Source organism: Carassius carassius, chromosome 17 (assembly GCF_963082965.1).
Source record: "Carassius carassius chromosome 17, fCarCar2.1, whole genome shotgun sequence".
Taxonomy (NCBI): domain Eukaryota; kingdom Metazoa; phylum Chordata; class Actinopteri; order Cypriniformes; family Cyprinidae; genus Carassius; species Carassius carassius.
This window is the reverse complement of record NC_081771.1, coordinates 29,087,910-29,115,463: the sequence shown is the minus strand read 5'-3', so window position 1 is coordinate 29,115,463 and position 27,554 is coordinate 29,087,910. Positions and strand designations below refer to the sequence as shown.

At 37.7% G+C, this 27,554-nt stretch overlaps 3 protein-coding genes and 1 long non-coding RNA gene across 4 annotated transcripts; 1 reads left to right on the top strand and 3 right to left on the bottom strand.

Annotated features, from left to right (window-relative positions):
- The first annotated feature begins 1,410 nt into the window (after positions 1-1,410).
- LOC132161548 (mitogen-activated protein kinase kinase kinase 20-like) lies at positions 1,411-12,546 on the top strand. The gene is made up of 11 exons (XM_059571679.1): positions 1,411-1,591; positions 2,583-2,670; positions 5,564-5,665; positions 5,761-5,826; positions 5,921-5,949; positions 6,068-6,205; positions 6,512-6,598; positions 8,305-8,379; positions 8,907-9,013; positions 9,648-9,789; positions 11,707-12,546. Exons 1-11 carry the CDS (start codon positions 1,433-1,435, stop codon positions 12,049-12,051), a joined length of 1,338 nt encoding a protein of 445 aa, XP_059427662.1. The 5' UTR covers positions 1,411-1,432; the 3' UTR covers positions 12,052-12,546.
- A 2,393-nt stretch (positions 12,547-14,939) lies between these two features.
- LOC132161547 (tubulin alpha chain) lies at positions 14,940-19,076 on the bottom strand. The gene is made up of 4 exons (XM_059571678.1): positions 18,918-19,076; positions 16,499-16,721; positions 16,234-16,382; positions 14,940-16,061 (listed from the first exon to the last, which is right to left on the bottom strand). Exons 1-4 carry the CDS (start codon positions 18,918-18,920, stop codon positions 15,084-15,086), a joined length of 1,353 nt encoding a protein of 450 aa, XP_059427661.1. The 5' UTR covers positions 18,921-19,076; the 3' UTR covers positions 14,940-15,083.
- Positions 19,077-21,789: 2,713 nt separating this feature from the next.
- On the bottom strand, positions 21,790-23,856 carry LOC132161544 (tubulin alpha-1A chain-like). Its single transcript, XM_059571673.1, has 4 exons — positions 23,729-23,856; positions 23,261-23,483; positions 22,981-23,129; positions 21,790-22,906 (listed from the first exon to the last, which is right to left on the bottom strand). The coding sequence occupies exons 1-4, from the start codon at positions 23,729-23,731 to the stop codon at positions 21,926-21,928; spliced, it is 1,356 nt and encodes a 451-aa protein (XP_059427656.1). The 5' UTR covers positions 23,732-23,856; the 3' UTR covers positions 21,790-21,925.
- Positions 23,857-24,940: 1,084 nt separating this feature from the next.
- On the bottom strand, positions 24,941-27,343 carry LOC132161546 (uncharacterized). The gene is made up of 2 exons (XR_009438155.1): positions 25,079-27,343; positions 24,941-25,046 (listed from the first exon to the last, which is right to left on the bottom strand). It is a non-coding gene; the product is annotated as an uncharacterized LOC132161546 (long non-coding RNA).
- Between the last annotated feature and the right edge of the window lie 211 nt (positions 27,344-27,554).

The following is a 27,554-nucleotide window of genomic DNA, read 5'->3' as shown; positions in this document are numbered from 1 at the left end:
CATAAGCCATATCTAGGTGTCAGAATATGCTAGAGATATATAGTTGCGCTCTTTTGAGGCATATCAGATCATCATAGAGACCTGGAAAATCATGGAAAAATAATCAGGCCAACATTGTGACGGCACGTTCTGGTTAAGCAAGGGACAAGTTATTAATAACCGGTTTATTGACTTGTTAGTTCTTCGTGGCTGCAGCTGTAAGTGCAAACAAACACATTAACACATGTATATTCATATCAGTGCTTCACTTCATTTATTCTTCTGCGCCCAGTTCAATAAACCATAATTAGTTCAGAATTAAAAACAGATGGTTAGATTCTCCTTAATCGCTCTTATTATGATCTCTCCTGCTGCATATTTAAAAGATGTTTTTTTTATTTTGTGTTAACACACATTTCTAATCTCTATTTCAACAGCAATCTAAAACATTACAGTTGTTGTTTAGCCCTTTCTCTGTCATTTGTCTATCCTTATGTTCTCATAATTCCTGTAAAATAAGACTGGGGTTTAGTGTAGACAAAAGTGGCAGGAGTCCAATAGCAGATGTAGTGGAGAACACCGAAGTCAAATACTTACATTTACATTACATTTATGCATTTAGCAGACGCTTTTATCCAATGCAACTAACAGTGCATTCAGGATATAATTTTTTTTTTTACCAGTATGTATGTTCCCTTGGCAAGATTTGCAGTTATGTAAACATGGTAAAGGATCACACTGTAAATCATACGCAGGGGGCACAGACATCTGCTCAACACAACCTTACAGCAGGTTTCTATGCATGGTTGTGTAGCATTCTGCTTTTGAGATGTTTTAAATCTCTCTACATAACAGAGTGATGCAGGAATGAGTCCTGTGTGTGTATATATATATATATGTATGTATATGTATTTCAATTTAACACATGAAATGCTTGAAAATAAAGTATGTAGTTGACAGAAACGCAGGCTATTTGTACTTTTTTTTTCTCTAAAACATTAAAATAGGCTACAGTAATACCCCACTTGTGACTTTTATAAGTTGTCGGGGACATTAAACGTCATCATGCCGAACAGGAAAACTTAGTCTTGTTGTGTTTATACTGGCACTCTTGCAAACTATTCTAAATGAAAGGTTTTCAACAAAATAAAAATGAAGATTGAAGTCACGTGACCCTGATGTAGTTTATAGCATTTATTGCTTGACTATTTTGAATTACCTCTTATTTTTATATTTTCAGTGTTCATTTTGAGAGTTGTTACTTTGTTATGTGCTTTATACATTTTTAGGGATTTATATATATATATTCTCTCTCAGTTTATATCTTAGTATTATAAAAAATAATTTGTGTGACATTGTCCTGATCACTTCATTGGCCAAATATGTTTATATATATATATATTAATTAGCTTTGTCTCTCTCTTTCCTCAGCCACAGTGAATGTCAGTATGAGATGTCGTCCCTCAGCGCTAGCTTCGTTCAGATCCGTTTCGATGACGTCCGCTTCCATGAGAACTGCGGCGGTGGGAGTTTTGGGAGCGTGTACAGGGCACACTGGATCTCACAGGACAAAGAAGTGGCTGTTAAAAAACTGCTGAAGATTGACGCTGAGGTTCGTCAGAGTTTTTTGAATAAGTCAAATCAATTTTATCTTACAGTACACATTGTTTCAGAGCAGCTTTACAGAGAACCATTGTGTTTATATTAATATCTAGTTCATGCCTTATAGTCACGTTTAGCATTGGATGATAAAATAGCTTACATTTTGCAACAATATAAACAATCAAGCAATTTAGATTAGCTATATTGCTTATATTGCTTTACTAAATACATGCATGCATATATGTTATTGTCAGGCCGGTTTGAAGTGATAAACACAATAAGCTGTTTATGCACAGTTTGTTTTAAAAGTCTAAATATGCATTCTATGCAAAAGAATAAGAAAAAAGCAGTACATCAAATCAGCATGTTCCAGTATTCACTGTGCATGCAGGCAAACAATACTGATATGACATACTGCATCCTTTGAGATAATGGTAAGTTATTAATCAAATTCAGTACATAATCTAAATGTTGAGAAAGCTGGACACAGTATGTGTGTACATAGTCAATGTTACATCATTTCCTGTATTCCTTCCATCTGTCAAACTTGTTTATTGTCATGAGAGAGGGGGAGTGTAAGGATGACCATCTCTTTTTCCCTTCATCTCTCCCCCGCCTTTCTCAGTTTATCTAAAGCAAATTTGATATACTGTAAGTGTAAAATGTAGCATCTTAATGTGGGTTTGCAGGTGGTGTGTGTTACTGTCAGTATTGATGCATGCTCAGCAGCACTGACAGAGTCTGTTCCACAGTTTACCAGAGTTTAGCAGCTTTCCTGGCTGAAGCCATTCAGTTCGAGTCCCAGCGGACATGTCCCACAATACTGCTAATGGCTCCATGTTCACGCACATTTCTAGCGTAATATTTGACCTTGACATACTGTAATGAAAAAATAGTTTTATGACATTGATGCAGCACTCATTTGAGCCTGAGTGTTTGACCGCAATCTGTGACTTTCACCTCTGCATCTGTTTTCTTTTTTTTTCCTTCACCTCATCCAGGCTGAGATTCTGAGTGTCCTGAGCCACAAAAATATTATTCAGTTCTATGGAGCCATTCTGGAAGCGCCCAACTTTGGCATTGTCACAGGTAATAATAAAACGTGGTCTCTTTTTGTTTCATAACCAGTTTTTATTGGTAAGAGGTTTCTCTTTAGATGCTCATAAGATAAAAAAAGGTTACTAGGTATGTCTCTTGGCCATTGCGCATATATCTAGATCCAAGGTTCCTACATATTATGTAAAAGTATGGAATTAGATTTTTTTCCCAGGTCTGGATAAAAATAAAAAATTGAAAACAGAGTAATATTTACTATAGGGTAATATTTGAAATATTTGTTTTTCAGACTATTGTCTATGGAAGCTCGACTTTTAGCCCGACTAAGCTTATAGCTCACAATGTGGAATTTATGAATTCTGAGAAAAATTGCGAGAAAATCTGAATTGTGATATAAACATATTTCATTGCAAGCATTGCAAACAAAAACAGAATGGCCAAGAAGTAAGGTCAGAACTGAGAGAAAAAAGTTATAACTGTGAGGTATAAAGAAAAAGAAGTCTGAAATTTGAGTTTATATGATGCAATTCTAGCAAGAAAAAAATGTGAGGATTGTGAGATAATTTCCTATTTGGAATTAATTGTCCCTCTGTTTTATAAAATATATAAAACTAAGAATTTCTATGACTGAATAAACTCAAGGCACATATTTTCATTATGCAAAAAAGGAGAAAAATGCAAATTATAAAGTGTATTAGGTTTCTTTTAATAATGTAAGCCCATGTTAAAATAACTAAATGATTTCATCAGTACATTTATAGTATAGCCAACACTATATGAAAGGAATAATTGACTCTGGGCCATTGAATTATTGGGGAAAAAATGCACACCCGAAGTAGTGATGCTGCCACGATGCAATTATTCCACTTATACTGCGGTTACCACACCTCAAGACATAGATCAGATGATATATTTAAAGGGATTCATCCGGTTTTTAGATTATTTCTTCCGCATCTCATCCAATGCCTCTTTTGCTAGTTCAAAAACATAATTTTAAAGATGGAAATGTAGCCTTGAGCCTTTGATAGCATTCTAATGCAGTTATTAATTAAGTTATTAGAAAGAGAGCGCGAGAGACAGAGACACACAGAGAAAGAGATAGAGAGAGAGAGAGAGAGAGCTTGTGTGAAATCAGGCTACCTCTGTGCATCACCTCAACAGTGTTCTGCACCAGCGTCTTTAAACAGCACTGTTATTACCTCGTTAGTGAGAAATGTCATCTGCATTTACTTTCATGTTGTTGTTTTTGTTACTCCTGTGTACTGTATCGGTGCTGTATGCTAAGTTAGCTATGCGTAGTGATATGGAACTGTAATGCGGTCAAGAGAGCTGTCTGGAACTACGTATGCTGTGCATTTCCCAGAAAATAATTGCACACCTCAGAACGTTCATCAGCCAATCAGATTCAAGCATTCAACTGCCCTGTAGAATAAATGACAATATATTATAATATATTCAAAAACTGATCACCTCCATGCCACGCTGCATTGAGGCAGTAATTAAAGAAAAACGAGCCCCTACCAAGTATTGAGTACATGAACAGTAAATGAACATAATTTCCAGGAGGCCAACAATTCACTAAAAATGTATTTTTTATTGGTCTTATGAAGTATTCTAATTTGTTGAGATTTTTGTTAAATGTGAGCCAAAATCATCACAATTAAAAGAACCAAAGACTTAAACTACTTCAGTCTGTGTGCATTGAATTGATTTAATACACGAGTTTCACAATTTGAGTTGAATTACTGAAATAAATTAACTTTTCCACGACATTCTAATTTATTGAGATGCACCTTTTGATTTAAAATATCGAATAGTTATTTGAATATTTCTTAAAATAAATGTAATAAGTGACTTACAGTATGAAATTAAAAGATATTTGCAGCCATGCAGTGAAGGTTTATCAAACAACCCGGTAGTTTTAATAAAAAGCTGTGTATTAACATTCGGAAAGTTAATCTGTTATTTGATGTGCAATTAAAAGAGAAAATTTCTAAATGATTTTGAATAATTTTAATACGGAAAATTTTCACTAATCTCATTGCTACTTTATTATAGATATATTCTTTGTGATTATTTTATTCCTAAGCTATGCCCCTCTTGTACCCTTCTTCCAAAAATGTAACCACTGCTTATTGTCATGTTGTTGTGACTGTAAAAAGCTTTGTGGGTAATCAGGGTGTGAGGATAATTCATCAGCAGGACAGACGCACACTTACATGCTTGCACAGTTGTCTTGCCATTTTTTTAAACATCCTATTGTGATCTTTGTCTCCAGGGATGTGAATGCGCTTATGAGCAGATTTATGTGGCCTAATCATTTCTCGAGAGCATGTCTGTCAGTGGCTTTGTCAGCTGGGTTTTCAGTAAATCTAACGGCTGTGCATGCTGTCTTTCTCGGACTCCTGCTGCCAGCATCTGCTCCCTGCGTGTCTGTGGATGTGTGCGTGTGTAAATGGGAAGCCCTGAGCTGTATTTGTACTTGTTCAGCTTGTCTCTCGCTCTGTAAAACTGGTTACAATGACAAGCAATACACACAAATGAGTAGTTTTTGTTCGACAACGATGTATTAAATTGAAGTGATAGTAAAAACTTTTATAATGTCACTAAAGATGTGTATTTCAAATAAATGCTGTTCGTTTGAACTTTCTATTCATCCAAGATTATATATACATATATGCTACATATCTGTTTTCAACATGTCCCTTGAGCAGCAAATTCTTTTTTCTTTTTTTAATATAATTTTTTGCAATTATATGCAGCCTTGGTGAGGTCAAGAGACTTTTAAAAAACATTTTAAAAAACTTACCTACCCCAAAATGTTGTGGTCCAACGAAATGAATCTATCATCTACAGTATATATCAGCTCCACAATATTTAGTTGAAACGTGGTGATATGTATATGGTTTGTGTGTTTGTATTGTAGAATATGCCAGCAGAGGATCACTGTATGAATATTTGTCCAGTGTTGACAGTGAGGAGATGGATATGGATCAAGTAATGATGTGGGCGATGGATATTGCTAAAGGTACGTGCCTGTATGAATGCATGTGTTTATGTTATGAGCTCAGTCACATTTTCCTTATGAGCTAATGGCTGGTTCTGTGATTTGTTTCTCTGTAGGAATGCATTATTTACATGCCGAGGCCCCTGTGAAAGTCATTCATAGAGACCTGAAGTCAAGAAATGGTGAGTTCTTAGCTGTGCTGTGAGCAATTCCACATGCAAAAACTGCAAACATTAAGATTATACACAGATAACTGTTTTCTTTTCTCTCCATTAGTTGTGTTAACTGCAGACAATGTATTAAAGGTATGCTTCCTGTTTTTTATTCACATCTAAATATTCATAATAAAGTCTTAGGATTTAAACTGTGTTTAAAATATCAAATTGACAGTCCTTGCATAATGCATTTCTTTTTCGGTTTCAGATCTGTGATTTTGGAGCATCTAAGTTGGTTTCTCACACAACGCACATGTCTCTGGTGGGCACCTTCCCTTGGATGGCTCCTGAAGTGATCCAGAGTCTGCCCGTCTCAGAAACATGTGACACCTACTCATATGGCGTGGTCAGTGCTTATATCTGTAGTATGAATATGCTGTGATCACATTTTTATTTTTATTATCTCTGTGTCCCTGTAATTAAAAACAAGGTTCATAAAATGAGAGTACAGTATATACACACACATGGCTGTTGTGAATATATGCTTGACTGTCTGAATCAACTATTATTTCAAACACATACGGCATAATCTGCATGCCGTGTTGTTCATCCCATATATGTTTTGGTTTGTGGAATATGTCAGTTTTTTTCTGTAGAGAGCAATGCCAGGACATCTGTACAGTTACTGTTTGATTTGTGGTTGGTCTTGCAGGTATTATGGGAGATGCTGACCAGAGAAGTGCCATTTAAAGGTTTTGAGGGTTTGCAGGTGGCCTGGTTGGTGGTGGAAAAACACGAGGTACTACACAGTGTCCCACAATCCCCCTAGTTTTCTTTAGAGAGGAATGCTATTTCTGTACTTGAAATCTTTGCGCAGAGAACTCATTCGCATTCTCATTTATCACATTTTGGTAAATTTTATCATGCTTTCAGTTACAAATAAGAGTATGGTACTCTTAGATCCACCCATGCGGTCTGTGATCCTAAGTGATATACAGTACATGGGCAGCAAATAATTTAGCAAAAAAATTATTTCGCTAGAGTTTGTTTACTGTCTGCATGCTGGTAGGCTAGTGACACAATATTCTAATAAGCCTTAAAATACAAAATACATACCACACAAAAGATATTATACAAAATAGCCAACATTAATTAGACTGAACTATTTTAACCAATACTTTTAATATTGAATTAATTTTATAGTCCATTTAGAATCACTAATTCACTCACTAGCTATGTTTACATGCACTTATTTTCTTCAGTTTGACTGAATCCAATTGCATTTCATATTCTGAAAGTCTTGTTTATGTGAACCAAAACTTTGCAGTCCAGTTTACATATTTGTTTAGATGTGCATTACATGTATTCTGAATAAAAGGCATGCGTTACACCCAGTTGCCATGTTCAGAACTGGAGAGCTGGTCATTTTAATAACACATCTGTAAAGAAAGCTGACATGTACGTCAAAGATGTAAACACATTCTTAAGAAATATGTATTCATATGCATCATGGGACTGCACACGTGTGTAAGGTATTCTCAAATCTGATTGAGAAAGTAGTCAATTTCAAGCTTTTACGTGCTTATTTTTATCCTGTTGATCAGATTATTTCAGATCTACCAATCCAATGAAAATATTACAATTATATATATACATATGCAGTGCTTGCTAAGAATTTGACCTGAAGAAGGAATTTTAGCATTTCTTGTTCTTCCTGCGGGTAACGGAACAGTATGATCATAGATTCCATTGCTTGCTTTAGTTGGTTATTTATAGCGGGCTGATCCAGAGGCTTCACTCTGTATGTGAACAAGAACCCCTGCAACTTTTATTGAGCTGCGGCATACATTAAAGAACGTTAAGATATACTGTGGTTCTCTCCATCAAGTGGAGATGGGATGAGACCACAGTGGTTTTAGTGCTGTAGGGGGTATTCAGGAAACCTTTTAAGATAAACATCCCAGTCTGAGACAGAGGAAAGATAGTCCAAAGATGTTTATAAAGATATTTTGGTTTTATGTTAAATTCCCTGTGGGAAGGCGCAGTTTCCATTCTCTCGTGGGCTCATGATTATGTGGTGTACCAGTGCTGTTTGTCAGATCTAATACTGTGTCGCTATAGCTACTGGACGAGCCACTTGGACAGTATTAGATTCCTACATGTGTGGCTTATCAAATGGGATTCGACAACTCTCCATTACAGCATCTCTCCTCACATGCTCTTAAAGTTCCATTATCTTGAGTGAGAACTCCGTTTTATCACTTAGCCGTGTAAACAGCGGCCATGTAAAAGCTCACTGTTAAAAACTGTTATTATATATCAGACTCTTTGAAAATGGAGATATATGCTCCATATGAGTTGTGATGTAAACTTAGCCCAGAGGAACGCTTTGCAGCAGTTGCTTTTGGGAGCTTAAACCGGACTAGTGCTAAAATTAGAATTTGCTGTAATGGCTGCTATAATGGGTTTTTGAAATGGATTCTAATGTGTGTGCATGTGTTCCAGAGGCCGACCATTCCCAGCAGCTGTCCCGCCAGCTTCGCAGACCTGATGAGACACTGCTGGATTGCAGAGCCCAAGGTACGTGGTGGGATAGAGCCGAAATTCAGCTCATGAGGATCAGGCTCACTGGAATCCTATAAACTGTTTACATTTAGTCATTCAGTAGGTGCTTTTATTCAAAGAGACTTGCAAATGAAGAAACATCACAAGCAGCTGTTCCTTCAAATGAAGTCTTAGTGAAACAGGAACATCTTCACACTGAGCCTGAAATAACATACTGCGAGACACATTTTTTCAGCAGGTGGAGAATTAGTGTATATTTATTTATTTCAGAGAATGGTTTTTCATAATCAAATCGTGTTCAAATTATGCCATTTATTCTTGCTGACCTCAGTGTGACCTCAAATTTCCTAAACATTTACTAGTGAATAGGTATGTGTGTCGAAGGTTTATGACCTAACATTTTAAGAGCTAAGTGACCAAAAAAAGGAGAGTGGATGAGGTTTTTATCCTTTTAATGAATGCTTGAACTCAAACTTTGATTTAGTCTGTGTATTACATTGTGCTGAAGGATGATCATAATAAACACGCTCTTTCATCTCCAGGAAAGGCCACAGTTCAAACAGGTCCTGAGCACCCTAGAGACCATGAGAAACGACAGCAAACTGCCGCGCCAGTGCAACTCCTTCTTACATAACAAAGCAGAGTGGAGGTACATACAGCCCAGAACTTGCTGACAATTTTTTTTTTTAGTTTTTGAAGTGTTAATGTACTGGACACTTATGAGTTGTTTATATAGTGTAATAATTTAAGTTTTAAAAGTTTGGACATAGTGGTATGAGTTGTAAGAGCAAAAACAAATAGAGGAAACAGACACAATGAATGCTCGACTTCAGCAAAGCTGCAGTGCATGAAGGGAGATATGTCAGAAAGGAACTGAGAGGAATGGAAAAAGAGAGCGAGGCGCAGAAGGGGGAGGAAGAGGGAGGGTGAGAAATTCTGGAAACGCTCCTCATGAGAGTGGTAGAGAAATCAATTCTAGCAGGAGGGAAGTTTTGAGAGTGTGTGTGGAGAGAGTTTGGCAGGGGCTGATAGGACTTTGAGGGCAGAGGGGTTGAGGAACACATAAACACATACCTGTTTATAAATAGCCTCACTAAAGGCTTTGTGTGTGGGTTGTATTGTTTAGCGGACAGTTCCACCTGCTGGCACGGATGTGAATTGCAGACAGCTGGGGGGGGGTTTAGGTCAAAGGTGCATTTTGAATTGGCAATAATGATTTTTCCATGTTTTTTGTACATGATATAAGTGTGTTGCTCAAACTTGCTGTGTCTTCTGTCTGTGAGGTGTGAGATTGAGGAGACGCTGGAGCGCTTGAAGCAGCTGGAGAGGGAGCTGAGCTGTAAGGAGCAAGAGCTGGCGGAAAGAGAAAGGCGACTGACAGAGTGGGAAAACAGACTTATGGAAAGATCCAGATCTTGCACTCCTGTGAGTCCTCTTCATTCTGTGCTCAAAACAACAACTCACACTTCTGCATCCTGTGTGCTGCATAGTACATAAAACTGCAATCCAGAACGGCAGAGTTTGAGAATTACAGTATTATATTATGAGTCAGTTAGATGCCACTAGTGGGCCTTCATCTTTATGTAATGTGTCATTTTTGCACCATTTGTGGTATCAAACAGATATAATAAAGGCTAATAATAATAATGAAGATCTCATTGAGATTGTCTGAGATTGGACAGACAAAGAGTCTTACCCAAAACTCTGACTGAGTTAAAGTTGCTGTGTTGGGCTGGCCTGGATGTTTTGATAGTGTCACAGTGTTTATAATTTCTGCTTATAATATCTTTATCATATATTATATCTGGACTGTTCGTGACCTATGAATCGCTTACTCATAGTTGTCTCTGCATTTTAAGCTGAGATACTGCAGGACAAAGAAGAAAATATAGAGCTACACTATGGGCTTCATTCATGAAACAAAAGCAGAATGATTCTTGTGTGTGTGTGTGTGTGTGTGTGTGTGTGTGTGTGTGTGTGTGTGTGTGTGTGTGTGTGTGTGTGTGTGTGTGTGTGTGTGTGTGTGTGTGTGTGTGTGTAAATTGTTAAGTCATTGGACTGGCATACAGTTTTTGGATTTATGACAATTTTTCAAAAATATTTTCAAAATATTAATTGGTACACAAAACAATTTACACCTGCTCCCAGCAATGTATAAATTATGTGTAAAACATCAGAACGTTACATTTTTTTAGGCACTGCATTTTGATAACACCATATGTAATACAATAATATTTTGCGAGTTTGTTTGCCAATATAGCTAGGTAATCTGCTTATTAACATACACACGTTTAACTATCGAATCTGAGGTTTGTGATTCTGGTTTTCAAAAAGGTCCATTTTACACTCCAGTTACTCTGAATTTATTCATATATTTGCTAATGTTTTATGAATGAAGCCTATAATTTCAATCAAGAGTTTATATGACACACCAATGCACAGTTTTTAAAGTTGTAGTATGCTGACATTGTTGTGTTTTCACGTGACCTTGCAGCGGTCTGAAAAAGTAGGAAGTTGCACAAAGGAGTAGTGAAACTTCAACAAAGCCTCCAAGTCTGGGCTAAAACAAAACTTTGCATTGTATGCACCATAAGAGGTAGTGTGTTTTGATTGTGTGGTGCAGACTGCATTCAGAAAATCTCCATAATACAGTATACACAGTAACATAGCCTTGTGAGAAACAATTATGCTTTAACATACACTTGTTTTATATTTGTAATTACATATTTATAATGAAGTCGCAGTTTAGTATATTTCAAATTATAAATTTTAAATTCAATATTGAATACCACTTTACAGTACTTTACTATAATACTTTAATAAAGTACTTTGCATGCACTGTAGTGTTATTCAACACATCAACGCACACTTCTTTAAAGCGCATCTTTTGATTTGATATTATTACATACTTTATATACTTTTAAGTGTACATACTTGTTAAAAACAGTGATTTTTTTGTACATTTTTTTAAATATACTTCTAAGATTACTTAGGACAATTAAGTGCACTTTTAATGCATTTATTATGCCTTGTTATGAACCTTTTAATGCATTGTATGATTTCACGAATAACTGTAACCACACTTATAATACTTATCTATTAATTGTTACACTGTTAGAAAGTATTATGCCTTGTTTTGAATTGTTACAAATTTGTTACAAAATTATTTATGAAAAGATATAATGCATAACCCTGTACGTTATGAATACCTTTATTATGCATTATAGATAAAGGCTTATGTAAAGTGTTTTAAAAATCATAGAAAAATGATGGCCAGAAAGAACGGGAATGCAGTTTCCACTGAAGTATATTTCCACCTTTAATTCTAATGTCTTTTCGCAGCTGTTTTCACATCTTTCCCCCTTGGCGGCCACTCTCAGTGCCGAGTCCTTCTATGAGGCTCACATGGAGGAGATCAAAAGCTCAGAGGTCAGCTGTCAGATTTCATCAACCTGCAGTAACGGGGATCTGGGCCAGGCCAGCCTACAGAAGATCATGCTGGGGTTCGGGGACGTCTTTGACATGGATATGAACATTCCCGGTGGTAACCTCAGCCAATCAGGGATGCAGTTGAACATGCAAGCAAAGAAGAATTCCTCCAAGTCCTGCAGTGTCCGTGAGGGAGGCAACCTCAACATGGCCATCACCATGGACGACTTTGGCTGGTCTGACGATGACAGCGATTAGTGGAGGGCAGCACGGTACGATGGGGCGGGGTTAGATGGGGTCAGAGCCGGTCCAAGGTCAAATATTGAGAGTCAGAGCTAGCAAAATCAGGAATTAATAGGTTAAACTGTAACGATTGATCTGAATATTTTAAAATTTTGTAGCACCCATGTGTGGTTGGTTTCAGTGCAAAAAAACATGCATTACTTGATCCAGAGCAAAATATTATGCTACCCTGTTAGCCGTAGGGCTGCTGATCTGAATAAATAAATAGCAAGCACGATGAATGATAATGCGTTGTAATTGGGAAGATACAGTGTACTGCATAAATGCCCATAAATGGCAGGATTTACCATTGGTAGAAAATTGACCTCTGAGCAGATCATACTGAGATTTCCCCTGTGAGACAGTAACATTTACACTATTTATAAAGTGTGATGTGAGATTTAATGGGATTTCTCAAGCTGTTTTTGTAAAGCCCTGAAGTTTTTATAAAATAAAGGAAATACCTCACAACTTGTGTGTAAAAAATATGTACAAAAATATATGTATATTTTTCAAAAAAGTTTTATTGTTTTTCAAAAAATTTTGGATAATAAGATTTTTTATATATATATAATATTGTCAATATTAAAGGAATAGTTCACCCAAAAATAAAAATTATATCGCCATTTATGCATCTTCAATTTTTCCAAAACTTTATTTAATTCAACTGTTTGAGCACAAAAGAAGATATTCTGAAGGATGCTGATAACCAAACCATTAATGGTAGCCATTGACTTCTGTAGTATGGGAAAATATATATATTATGTTTAATGGCTACTGTCTTCTTTTTGGTAACCAATTCTTCAAAATATCATCTTTTGTGCTCAACAGAAGCAAGAAACCTAGCGAGGTAACTCTTTAGATGAGTGAACACATTCATTATCAACTGAGTCCTTCAGTGTATTCTGAATTTGATGCTTATTAATAGTTAGTTAGGTGGTTGTTAAGTTTAGGTTCTGGGTCAGATTAAGGGATCTGGAACATGGTCATGGAAAATAAGGCCTAATAAGTACTAATAAACAGCCAATACGATAGTAACATGTATGCTAATAAGCAACTAGTCAATAGTGAGAATTGGACCTTAAAATTAGGTGTTAACATTCTATTATTATTAATGTATTAATTTGAAGTCATCCTACACACTCCTGAAAGTTCAAATGCAGTAAAAAGCAAAGAACAATGGCTAAGCAACTCCCTGGCTTTGTGGCTGTAACATTTGCACATGCTTGTCATCGGCCCACATGACTTGTTTAGCAAATTTCTGGAGTCATGTGACAAGCATAACCAATCCTTTAACTTGTTATTTTATTATTATTATTAGCTCGGGATCTGGGCGGCTGTTTCAGCTTCTTTGCTGGACTGACAGATAAACTGAGAGCAAACCGGGGTCAGAGCACAGAGGCCCACTTTGTATCGTACACTCCATGAGCGCTTAAACCACGGCTGCATTCTATCCATATGTCAAACAGGCACAAATAGACTGACAAGCTTACAAAAATTCATATTTCTCTGCCAGTACTCCAAATTATGATTCTCATAGACTTTATAAACAGTACTTGGTCTGGTAGCACACAGTTGTATGTTGTGTATACATAAGTCTGTGTGTGTGTGTGTGTGTGTGTGTGTGTGTGTGTGGTTGGATCCAGATCAAACTCCTCCCACATTACATATGCCTAAACCTAAACTCTCCACCCCCCACCAATACTAGGGGGGGGGGGGGGGCAATAATCTGCCAGGGGCTTAGAATTAGGCACAACACCGGCTCTCCTGTTTCACATGCAAGACAAAACACAACATTGTTTAATCCGTAAACTATATCCAAAGCAGCAGACTGGATAAAATTATCCTACGTCGAGGATAATACGTAGTTTGGTTCCATGGCATTGAATATAGAGCAATATGACTCAAACATTTGCACGTTTGACTAAATGTAGTTTTCTGATGATTTTGAAGATTTATAGGATTTGAACGCTTCAAATGATTTTTGCAGACATATAATCAGGGCTCGAACTGAGGGAGGATGCCCGGTTGAAAAAAATTCAAAAAGCATCCCCTTGGTAAAACCAAACAAAATCACGTCTTGAGAGTCCAAAAGCGTTCACTGCCAGATGAAGACTTAGAATTGACTCCCCTTTTGATTCAAGCAATAAAAGAAAAATATACCCATGTTTGAGTTTTTACGTTTTTATATTCCTTGAACAAGCAATGTACTTTTCTGAATATCTTCTATTTTTTCGCGACCACAAATGTGCTGTTAATTTTATACAACAGTGCATAGCAACAGTGCTTGGTTTCTCCAATGAATCATTTTGAATGAATCGAGTGAGCCAGGGATTCAAGTCATTCAGCTGTTGTTTCTAATTAAATCAGCCATTTTGAACGAATCTTTGATTTTAATGATTCAATAAATCATTTATTAAAACATGGACTTGCTTCCACCAACTGGCGATTTAATTATCATTATTTATCCATAACATTTCTTAACCAGACAAGGTCTAGTTATTGACCAAAATCCATCCATTTCAGGCACCAGAAGGGAAAAAAGGGTTATAAATAACAGTTCATTTAATAATGCAATTTTTTTTTCATCAAATAAAAACCTTTTGGAACAAATATTTAAATCATTATGTAAAATTAGTTGTAGTGATCACTATTGCTATAAATCACCCCCCCCCCCCCCCCCTACACTATAGTGCCGTTTGCATACCTGTGAAAACATTTTCCCCTTTTCTCTTACCATTGCTAATGTGGAGATGATTGCTAACTATAATAAATCATATACCATGTCAGCTACTTTAAGCTGTTAAGTTTTGGCAAGGCTCAGTGTCTCAGTCATACTTAGTGACAAAAAAAAAGACAATGGCAACAGATTATTTTCACCTTTTATTGAAAAGGTTGAGCTAAGGGAACATTTTTATTTCATGGAATGTGGGTTTATAACAGAACATTTTCAGATTTAAGTTAGGCATGAGTTGTCTTGGTTGTACAAGGGTCAGCAAGCCCTCAGTTTAATACTCCTCTCCTTCTTCATCCTCTTCTCCGACGCTGTCTGTTCCCACCTCTTCATAATCCTTCTCCAGAGCAGCCATGTCTTCTCTGGCCTCTGAGAACTCACCCTCCTCCATTCCTTCACCCACATACCAATGAACGAAAGCTCTCTTGGCGTACATCAGGTCGAACTTGTGATCCAGACGAGCCCAGGCTTCAGCGATGGCTGTGGTGTTGCTCAGCATACATACAGCACGCTGCACCTTAGCCAGGTCTCCTCCAGGAACCACGGTCGGTGGCTGGTAGTTGATGCCAACCTTGAATCCAGTGGGACACCAGTCCACGAACTGGATGCTACGCTTGGTTTTGATGGTGGCGATGGCAGAGTTGACGTCTTTGGGAACCACATCTCCACGGTACAGCAGACAGCAGGCCATGTACTTGCCGTGACGAGGGTCGCATTTCACCATCTGATTGGCTGGCTCGAAGCAAGCGTTGGTGATGTCAGCAACGGAGAGCTGCTCATGATAGGCCTTCTCTGCGGAGATCACTGGGGCATAGGTGGCCAGAGGGAAGTGTATACGTGGATACGGCACCAAGTTGGTTTGGAACTCGGTCAGATCTACATTCAGGGCTCCATCAAAGCGCAGGGATGCTGTGATGGAGGAAACAATCTGCCCAATCAACCTGTTGAGGTTTGTGTAGGTGGGGCGCTCGATGTCGAGGTTTCTACGGCAGATATCGTAGATGGCCTCGTTGTCCACCATGAAGGCACAGTCGGAGTGCTCGAGGGTGGTGTGGGTGGTTAAGATGGAGTTGTAGGGCTCCACTACAGCAGTGGACACTTGAGGAGCTGGATAGACAGCGAACTCAAGTTTTGACTTCTTTCCGTAGTCGACAGAGAGCCGTTCCATTAAGAGAGAGGTGAACCCAGAGCCGGTGCCACCACCAAAACTGTGGAAGATCAGGAAGCCCTGGAGTCCAGTGCACTGATCAGCCTGCAAACAAAATACTGAATGTTTTGATGGGAAATATATAAATTATAATAACTATCACTGATAACTAAATTCACTGATATTTTATTACCTAGTGACTAGTATATTTTGGGGTGAACTTCCTAACTAATATCTACAATTTATATAGAAGACAGTGGCAGTAAGAGCATCTTACCAGTTTGCGAGTCCTGTCCAGCACCAGGTCAATGATCTCCTTGCCAATGGTGTAGTGCCCACGGGCGTAGTTGTTGGCAGCGTCTTCCTTACCAGTGATCAACTGCTCAGGGTGGAACAGTTGGCGGTAGGTACCTGTGCGCACCTCATCTGAAAAAAGTAGGATCTTCTTTTAACTGCAAGCTAACCAAAACACCTAGAGTTGCTCGAAAGCTCAAAATTTTACAGCTGGGAGGGAACAAAATTCATTTATAAGAAATAATTACCAATGACAGTGGGCTCCAGATCGACAAAGACTGCTCTTGGGACATGTTTTCCAGCCCCAGTCTCACTGAAGAAGGTGTTAAAGGAGTCATCACCTCCTCCAATGGTTTTGTCACTGGGCATCTGACCATCTGGCTGGATCCCATGTTCCAGGCAATACAACTCCCAGCATGCATTGCCCATCTGGGCTCCGGCTTGGCCGACGTGCATTGAAATACATTCACGCTGTAGAAAGAGAGAGAGGGGGGATTATTTGTGATCATGTCAATTATATGTCTTTAAATGTATCAAACAAGTGGCCTTGTTATAGAATAAAGTCACTGCACATATTTCTGTTAACCACATGGAAAAAAGAGGCCACAGCAGATATCTAGATGCACACACTATGTCCATAAAGGAAATGGTGCAGAATGACAGGGCAGAATGTTTATTATTTTCATTTGGAGAACTGTTGAATGGTGCCTTTGTTTGAATGCATTGATGTGACAGTATACATTGTTTTCACTGTAGCATTACAAATTCCTAACATGACAAACAAGGCATGTTATAAGTACGGACTTTACATTAACTGACTACGTGTCTTATGTTAGAAACAAGCTCAGTGCCCAGTAACAGGGAGTACTGAACAAGATGGCCCATTTCCGAAGATCAATTGGTCATCATGTGGATCAATATGTCCATTACCAGCTCCCTACCAGCCACACTGCAGCTGTTCCAGTCATTTTTATCTGCATGAAGGCACGCAGGCTTAAATGCTGACCAGGCCCAAAGGATAGGGAGGGTTTAAAATACAGCCATTTTGTTCTCTTCCTCTCACAGTACTGCTCTTTGAATGTCATGTACTCATTTCGTCATATGAAACATATAAAGATAATTATTTAGTCAGCCGTGTTTCTACAGTTAAATGTAAGACTTTTCAATACCAACTCTCATACACAAAATATCCCCACAAAAGTACTGCAATGCTGAGATTTTTGGTGGTGAAAATAGTTTATTCTGAAGCAATATTTTTACAATTTAATATTTTATCTTTACATCCTTAAATCTGCCAGATTTTATTTACCTTTACAAAGGCCTATTTTTTTTTACCTTTTTAAATGTTTGCATCATCTTTCATGACAAATCATTACAATTGTTCATTAAATTCAATATAAAACTATAGGGCTGTTTCTAGTCAGATTAAATAATTAAATCTGCTAAATTACAACTGCAATAAATAATGTTATAAGACTGATGTTTTAAATACATACGTTTTAACATATTAAACCACCAGTAGGTCACGGTAAATCAGTCATTTGGTTCATTCATTTCAACCGATTCATTCAAAACGCTGAATCATTCAGTAACAAAACACGGCCTAGTGATCCCTGGAGAATGTGCGATACTTCTGCTGTGATCTTTGATTTGAACTATTTTTGTTAGTGAAACAGAATAAAATAGTGTAACAAAAGCAATATTTATCCGGCCGGGCAAGTAAAATAAAACATTTTGAATTAATGTTAGCTAGTAGGCTGGTCAGCTGTAGCTCGAAGTATATTATTATTAAGAACATTTATAAACAAAGAAGGTAAACGTTGCTTCGACCTGTATTCTGCTACTGCGATTCTGTCTGATGATGCAGTTAAATACCGTGACCGCGGGGGAAGAAAAAAATCCTTTGCCTGTCCAATGATTATAAAACGGTCATTAGGTCCGTCAGACTGGATATATTTTATCGGTAATGTGGCCAGAAATATTTAATACTCATCGAATCTGAATTTAAGACATTTTAAGGCTTTTTAAAGACCAGCGATGCAGACATAGACCCAAAGGGCAGGGCTGGGCCCATCCCCCACCCATCGTGTGACGTTACCACCCAGTTTTCTGTATTATTCAGTGACAAGAAACGAGTGGAAGAAAAAGGCGCGATATCTGATCGCGCGCCTTAACTGGAGACTTTAATCCAAGTCTTTGAAATTCTGACGTGTCTGCTCCTCCACCCTCTCGCGCATCGAACAAAAATCAAGCTACACCATTTATAACGCTTACACCATTTCTGAATATGTAATATATGTATCTTATGAGGACATTTATAAATTTTCTACATTAAATTGTTTGGGCTTTTGCTGCTTTTTCTTTGTTCTGCGTGTCTTTAAAGTGCGCCAGACTGGCCACAGCCCTTGCCGTTGAGCGCGCGCGCATTGTTCTCGCGACCGCCCAATGCCCTAAATACTGTTAAACATCACTAAACACCAAGATTAAACGAATTAACATATCTTCCGTACAATATTTCAGACAGAAGGGTGCTTTACATTTTATAGAAAACTCACTGAATACCTTTCGTACTAAACACGTACATCTCAGGATGAAAAATAACGGTTTCCAGACAGAAAATAAACGTGTGTGCTATTTACTGAAAATAGACGTGAAGTTAAGACTCACCATTTTGTAAGATTTTCCTTCAGACCGACGTTAAGGCTCGGAAAATGAAGGCAGAATTGCTGCGGAAGGGGCCAGGCTAAGTTTATATAACGGCGCGCGACCGGATGGAGGAGAGGCGGGGCTCTGGCTGCTCTCTGGCGCGAGCGGCAGTTAGCGGTCACGAGAAAGAGGAGGAGGGTACATCTGGGTGGAGCTTGATGTGTGAAGTGACCAATCATAGAAGGATTGAGAGCAGAGCCGAGTAGGCCTACGTCAAGGGACGTTTTTATTTTATATTATTCAAACTGTAAAAAATATAAATGAACAACAAAAAACAAAAATACACATTTACACCATATGCGAATATTGGACACTAATAAGTGAGGCCGTTTTTAAGATATATATATATATATATATATATATATTTAATAATATCCACTATAAACCCTAATCGCCACACCAGACAAAGAAAGATGTTAGGTTCCGTTTCAGTCAGACTTACAAGCGATTTAATGTAATTCTGTGAACAGTTTACCTAAAGAAATAGTTGATATATGAGAATCATATTGTCCCGAATTCATCTGAGGGACACAAAATGTTGATTTTGTTGTTGTTGTTGTTTACTATATTTGGCAAAGTTATTTTCAATATAATGTGAATGTAAACTGAATGTCAAACCTAAAAAAAACACTATACACCACAATGTAATTGTATCATAAATTAGTTTTTTTAAACTCAGAGGAGTGCTAAGGGTTGGGCAATAGTCTAAGCTCAGAGGAAAAACAGTGTTAAAACTGTAATGTTAAATAATAAGATTAATAGTGAGTTTGAAAGAACATAGAAACTAAAAACTTTAGAAATAATATTTTATTACTTTTAATGTAATTTTTTTCGAGGTATAAATTGGGTTTTTACACACACACACACACACACACACACACAAATATATACAACTGCATTTTACATTTTAGAATAGGGTCCCTCACACGAGATCACTGAAGCCTGAAATCCCCTGGTCTCTATGGTTACATTCTTTTCTTTTCTCTTAGCTTAGTTTTTTATTATATCAGCAAGCTCAAAGCTATTGTTAAAAACATTTCATGTTTCATTAACTTTCACAAAACCTATTGCTTTCACATAATAGACTAATATAAAATGTATTTCCAGATGTTGCTTTCATAAAATAGCAGGCTTTATTTTTGAAAGACACCTAAAGGACAAATCATTTCTGAAACTGAATTTCTTCTAAGTTACTAAAATGTTATTGGCTATAGAAGACCAGAACATATTTAATCAGTTAGGAAAACATGTTGCAACCTCACGTTTATCGGTAATAAACTCTGCACTTTGATAGATATATATTATGTATCCAAATCTGCTCTGCAGAAAACCTCATCAGATGTTCTCTGGAAGACAGTATTGTATAGTTTATGTTCACATTAAACACAGTGACTGCAATAATGCTTTCTCACTCTTTCCCCACACAAGATTTTGTGGCTTAAATAAGTCTAAATGTTTAGAGAAGGACTCAGCAGAGAATGTCTGGAATGCCTGGTGTTGTTTTTAAGTGGAGGGCCGTACATTTGTGCCCCCATGTATTGAAGAAAGAAGCTATGAAAGGGTAAATTTCAAGTTATACTATTAATGAACGTGAATGTCCTGAATGTGAGAGACCATAAAAAGTCATTTGGTTTTAGAGGAAAAGTGTCCTTCTGCATCGGACAGCGTGGGGGAAGATTTGCTTTAAAAGGTTAAATAAAAAGAGCTGTATGTATAATGAGCTGTTAATTGCTTGATTTGCATCCAAACAGACGATCTTCAATGTAAATTAGACCATTGTTTGTGGAATTTACCTTGTCTGGATTATTTGCAATCTCACCTCACCCTGATGAAAAAACCTTCTTAAAAAGGATAAAGTTCTACAAATATTTCAAATATATTAAAATAAAAAAATAAACCCTATACAGAAAGTCCAAGTCCCTTTTTACCAATTTCCTAATTTTTTTTATACGACCAGAAAGTCATGGCAATTATGTTTTTACATAAACTCATCAAAATAAGTTCTTATTACTTTTCGGACATTATATGAAATCCAACTTGATTTTTAAGTCATTTTAATATAATTTACATTGAAATCTCTTAAAAATGTAAGTTAGCAAATGAAGTGAAGTTTTTATATTGGTCATTTTTACAGCTGAAAATTTTTCTACTTAAGATTTACTGTTAAAACTTAGGCTTGTCTAGAAAGTATCTTAAAGTGACATTTTTGTCCTTTAATTCAACAACTAATATGTTCCAAATTTCAATTAGCTATAACATGATTTTAAACTTCAAGTCTCTGCAAGGGCATCTCTCGATTGACGCAATTGACTCATGATCTAAGGGCACGCAAATTGTGAATGTAAAACTTTTGTTGATTGCTTCCATGGCACCCTTTCATTGTGTTCTCCATTTGCATTCTCTTAGTCTTCAGGCAGTCGAATTACAAAGACATTACACAAGCCGTCTTCAGGTGGCACAGAACCGCCCAGTCTTTTATTCATACCCCAGAGCACTTAAACCAAGAAAACGAAAGCTGTTAGCACTGTGGTTAGCATGGTAACATTTAAAACTTTTAGTCACTATAGTAACTGTTGTTAGCAACCTGTTTTCTTATTTGCTGATGAACTGAGTTTTATGACAGCCAACTCAGTGAAATAGACAAACAACTAAAAAGTCAATATGAAGTCTTTAAAAGATATCACATTAAACTTTATGGACTGTCATATGCAGGTTGGCCTTATGAGTCATGTGGATGATTTGCTCATATTCATAAACTGAACACAGACAAACAAAAACAGAGTGACAACTTCCAATATCCACAATAACAAAAATCTATAAAATATGAAGGGGAAAAAAGCACATAAACTACATATCAAATAAGGCCTTCTAATGACAATAGCAAACATAAAACAATATTTTGTGACAGTGAAAATACTGCTTTTAAAGCTATCTGTGATGTTTCTGGACAAGATTGTGTAGGGATTCCTTTAATACTCTTCTCCTTCTTCCTCTCCCTCTTCTCCGACGCTGTCTGTTCCCACCTCTTCATAATCCTTCTCCAGAGCAGCCATGTCTTCTCTGGCCTCTGAGAACTCACCCTCCTCCATTCCTTCACCCACATACCAATGAACGAAAGCTCTCTTGGCGTACATCAGGTCGAACTTGTGATCCAGACGAGCCCAGGCTTCAGCGATGGCTGTGGTGTTGCTCAGCATACATACAGCACGCTGCACCTTAGCCAGGTCTCCTCCAGGAACCACGGTCGGTGGCTGGTAGTTGATGCCAACCTTGAATCCAGTGGGACACCAGTCCACAAACTGGATAGTACGCTTGGTCTTGATGGTGGCGATGGCAGAGTTGACGTCTTTGGGAACCACATCTCCACGGTACAGCAGACAGCAGGCCATGTACTTGCCGTGACGAGGGTCGCATTTCACCATCTGATTGGCTGGCTCGAAGCAAGCGTTAGTGATTTCTGCAACGGAGAGCTGCTCATGATAGGCCTTCTCTGCGGAGATCACTGGGGCATAGGTGGCCAGAGGGAAGTGTATACGTGGATACGGCACCAAGTTGGTTTGGAACTCGGTCAGATCTACATTCAGGGCTCCATCAAAGCGCAGGGATGCTGTGATGGAGGAAACAATCTGCCCAATCAACCTGTTGAGGTTTGTGTAGGTGGGGCGCTCGATGTCGAGGTTTCTACGGCAGATATCGTAGATGGCCTCGTTGTCCACCATGAAGGCACAGTCGGAGTGCTCGAGGGTGGTGTGGGTGGTTAAGATGGAGTTGTAGGGCTCCACCACAGCAGTGGACACTTGAGGAGCTGGATAAATGGCAAATTCCAGTTTTGACTTCTTCCCGTAGTCGACAGAGAGCCGTTCCATTAAGAGAGAGGTGAACCCAGAGCCGGTGCCACCACCAAAACTGTGGAAGATCAGGAAGCCCTGGAGCCCAGTGCACTGATCAGCCTGCAGGATTACATGAGTTATTTCTGCAATCACTGGCAAGGATTGTCCAAATTTTTACCCCAAGATTTTCTTACCAGTTTGCGAGTCCTGTCCAGCACCAGGTCAATGATCTCCTTGCCAATGGTGTAGTGCCCACGGGCGTAGTTGTTGGCAGCATCTTCTTTACCAGTGATCAATTGTTCGGGGTGAAACAGCTGGCGGTAGGTACCTGTGCGCACCTCATCTAGAAAATCAAATTGCATCATATATTCATGACAGATTACTCTTGATTCGATGCGCGCTAAATTGAGGGGAAAAATAAAGACACTTCTTCACTGTAGAGCTGAATTATACAAAGATAATCAGTTTCTTTACCAATGACAGTGGGCTCCAGGTCAACAAAGACCGCTCTAGGAACATGTTTTCCAGCACCAGTCTCACTGAAGAAGGTGTTGAAGGAGTCGTCGCCCCCGCCAATCGTTTTATCACTTGGCATCTGACCATCTGGCTGGATCCCATGCTCCAGGCAATACAACTCCCAGCATGCATTGCCCATTTGCACACCTGCCTGGCCGACATGGACTGAGATGCACTCACGCTAAATGACGTAAATGAGAAGTATGTTTAAACCTACTAAAGCAAAAGTCTCTTGGAAAAAGGAGCTTTCTATTTTAATTTTCATAACACAAACCCAAAACCAAAAACCAAGACAATCAAAACTGAGACAAATTAATTGTTGACAAAAGCAGACATGAAGACTAAGAACATTCATTAAAAGTCAATTACATTTGTTCAGTATTTTAAATAATGCATCAGACAAATAAATCATTTAAAACATCCTACCATTGTAGAACTTTCCTCTGGCCGACGTCAAGAGTCCGGTTGAGAAGTGTTGTGTATGTTCTCTGTGACAATATCATCACTATATAAAGAGCAAGCTGATGCCACGGTAACATGGTTTGTTGTTAGCAACTTAAAGGGTTAAGCCCAATTATGTGAATGTCAATCATTAATGACCGTGGTGCACTGAACAAACAGGCCCAGTCACATCCCAGTGCTTCTTGTTTCCTGCAAAAGACACTCTAACAGGCCAACACTTGTCAACACACCCACAGCCATTAATATTTTAACCTGCACTGGTGGATTACATCTTTGGTGAGGTTTATATCACCGGTGTAAGGACCATCTATGTTCTAACAGCATTGAATCTTTGACACACTGTGATCAAACCCTTAACTCTAAAGGCCTGTTGAATGAAAACTGTAATGATAACTATATTAGCATCCACGCCAACAGACAATAAGATTATGTTTATTCTAAATGCTTAAAAGTTAAATGGGTCTTTGTTGGCTTGCTGTCAATAAACTCGAAAAAAATCGCTCTGAAAGTAATTCCAGCAATACTGAATGTCTGTCATTATAGGAATTGGAGCCATTTTAAAGAATTGTGGTTATATTAAGCATTTTTTAAACATGGCATGTAAATGGCCTTCACTGCTTTTGATATGGCGTGTTTTTTTTACTGTTGTCTTATTCATGTGTGTTCGCATTATGTGCATGTATCCAGTTACACTCAAAAGTATACTAACAGCCAAATCTACTTCTCTAAAAGCTCTTTCTCTTTGTTTCTGTCTCTACATAAGTGGTGCAAACTGTCCCCAAGCACTTGTCATATCTGTACACTAATTAAGTCTAAGCTATTGTTAACCGTCTGGGTGGCCATGGAGCCCTGGAACAAACATTTCTCATCTGTTCCCAGACTGTTCCCATGACAATAAATGCACATGAAACATGCAATCAAGTCAGACTGTGGAGGCTGGAGCCTTTGTTTAAATTGTTAGTAGCTTTTATAACCTGTGTTATGTATTCTGAAGTTCATAGACTTGCATATCCCATAACAAAGGTGGATTGATGATGTGAAATTAACAAAAGGACGCTTTATAAGTTCAGTATCATTTTAATTTTAATATGCTTTTTGAAGGCTTCTTGACAGGGTGTTTCTTACAGAGAACTGCATGTTAAGAAATGTGAAATTAGCAAAAGGACGCTTTATAAGTTCAGTATCATTTTAATTTTAATATGCTTTTTGAAGGCTTCTTGACAGGGTGTTTCTTACAGAGAACTGCATGTTAAGACAGAGTATCCTAAGCTACCAAAATGAACTTTCTGTTGAAATATATATTTCATGTGCAACATCTGAGTTTTAAATATCAGAACCTTGACCATTCAGATATTTGGAGTCACTTTCAACATTCACAGTTTTCATTCACGTGAATAGACTAGACCTCTTGCAGCTGTTTGCTCAAAGGCCTGATAAATATTTTTATATTCAAAACGATTCAAATATAAAGCAAGAATATTACAGCTCTGATATGTAAACAGGTCAGAGAGAGATATTATATAAACTCTAGATTTACATACACACTGACAATGCCAGAGTTGACAATACATAAGAGTTCACAAAATAGCAATTAATTTACTCTACTTGGGAGATTCTACACTGTTTTGGCAAAAGCAGATTCCCTGTATATTTGATAACAGATTAAGCATTAAACCGGGCCCGATTTTGTAGCATTTCAACCAGGTGCTAAATGTGCTGAGTCATTGTCATTTCTCGATGATGCAGTGCCATTATTTATCCTGATATAATTAACATAGAAACAGAGATTAACATAGAAAAATGAATTTTAAAAAGATTAAAAAGAGATGTTAGCGTATTACTACTGAAAATGGCATATAACCAGATGTGGGTGCAGCTGAGCACAATTTTGCCTTTTAAATACAAAATTCAGTGGTGGAGTGATACTGTACTCTCTCAGTAAAGTATGTGAATAAATCTTGCTCAGTTCATTCAGTGTTTCCACCCTATCAGTGCATCACAGGCTATCAAATAATCTATATTTTTGACATGATTTTCTACTTTAAATATTAGTAAGATCATGAAAACGAGATATGTCCGATCTTCTCCAGTTATTTAAGAATTAAGCTTTTGTGCAACCGTCTAAAAGGAACTATAAAACATTCATGCAACCATGACAATTGTTTAAAGATTTGAAAATACATTGAAAAATGTGTTTCAAGCAAACTGTTGCTCATACAGTACAATTTAGTGGTTTGTCCCATTGCATAATTTTCAGAATCTTTGGGGGCATATACCCGAAGACCTTTATAACAGAACAAAGAAAAACATAAATATTGTGTAGTTTATTGAGATGAACCCCTCACATGCAGTGCAGTGCTAGAAACCCTATCTAGGAAACAACATTGTAAGTGTCGAAGGGGCTCTACATGTACAGGAGACTCTAGAGATAATAAAACCAGTAAAAGATTCATTTGTCCCTGATTTTTAAGTCAACATTAAATGGAGTTTGCACTTACCACTTTTTTTCCTGAAATATGTTATATTTCTGAATAAAACAGAATATACTGTATACTGGACTTCAGGACTTGATTGGTTTGAGAGATATGACAGTGATTTGTGACATCAGCAGACTATGCAGGAACACAAATTTTTTGCCCACCAGATATTTTACCTTTAGTACAAATAGTGTATTCTATTTATACTTTGTGTGAAGAGCATCTTTCACTCTTTGCACTTGTATGCAATATGCTATTTATTTCTATTTATACTTGGTGGAAACAGCATCTAACACATTTATTTTTTTTACAGTATGTGGAACAAGCACTGAAGAATTGTGCATAATAATTTCATGTTGACAACAGAGTAAAAGACTTCACTCAAATACGTTGGTTGATGTGTGTTATATCAGATTATGGCAAAAAATCTGATGCTTTATATCTTCCCAAAATGGCCCATTGACAAAAACCAATCAAATCGGCCCCAGTCTTAATTGTGTTCATGGCCATGTTCACACTGTAAACCTTCAGGTGTGACAACCCAATAAAATACTGGACTGAATCCCCTAAATTGTAAATTGATGCGTGTACTTGCGAAAGTGCGGCGACTGACACCATTGTAATCTTAAAGTTTTGGAGTCTTGCGTGTTTGGTATCCACTATTTTTGATTAAAGTAATACTACAGCAACCAAATACTCATTACATTCAACAATTGTAACAAAATCACTGTTGACAGAGGCGTTGTTTATTTTTGAAAGTCTGCTTCACAGAGAATGATCTTGCAGTGTTGCCATGTCCACTTATTAGCAGCATCTTTGGGATGTTGTGGCCTAGTGGTTAGAGAGTTTGACTCCTAACCCTAGGGTTGTGGGTTCAAATCTCTGGCTGGCAATACCATGACTTAGGTGCCCTTGAGCAAGGCACTGAACCCCCAACTACTCCTTGGGCGCTGCAGTATTAAATGGCTGCCCACTGCTCCGGGTGTGTGTTCACAGTGAGTGTGTGTTCACTGCTGTGTGTGTCCACTTTGGATGGGTTAAATGCAGAGCATGAATTCTAAGTATGGGTCACCATACTTGGCTGAATGTCACGTCACTATTTGGGCTTATGGTCAGGGTTACCAGATTTTCACAGAAAAACCAGTTGAATGCTACTCAAAACTAGCCAAATAGTTTTTCACGGGGACACCACTGCTTATGGTTTCGCTCATAAAGCGATCCAGTTTATGCAGGTACAGGTTGCAATATTTGGCTTTATTTTCAATATAAATAATTTGGATTTATTTTTTTTATTTTTTGCTGTTTTTTTTCTA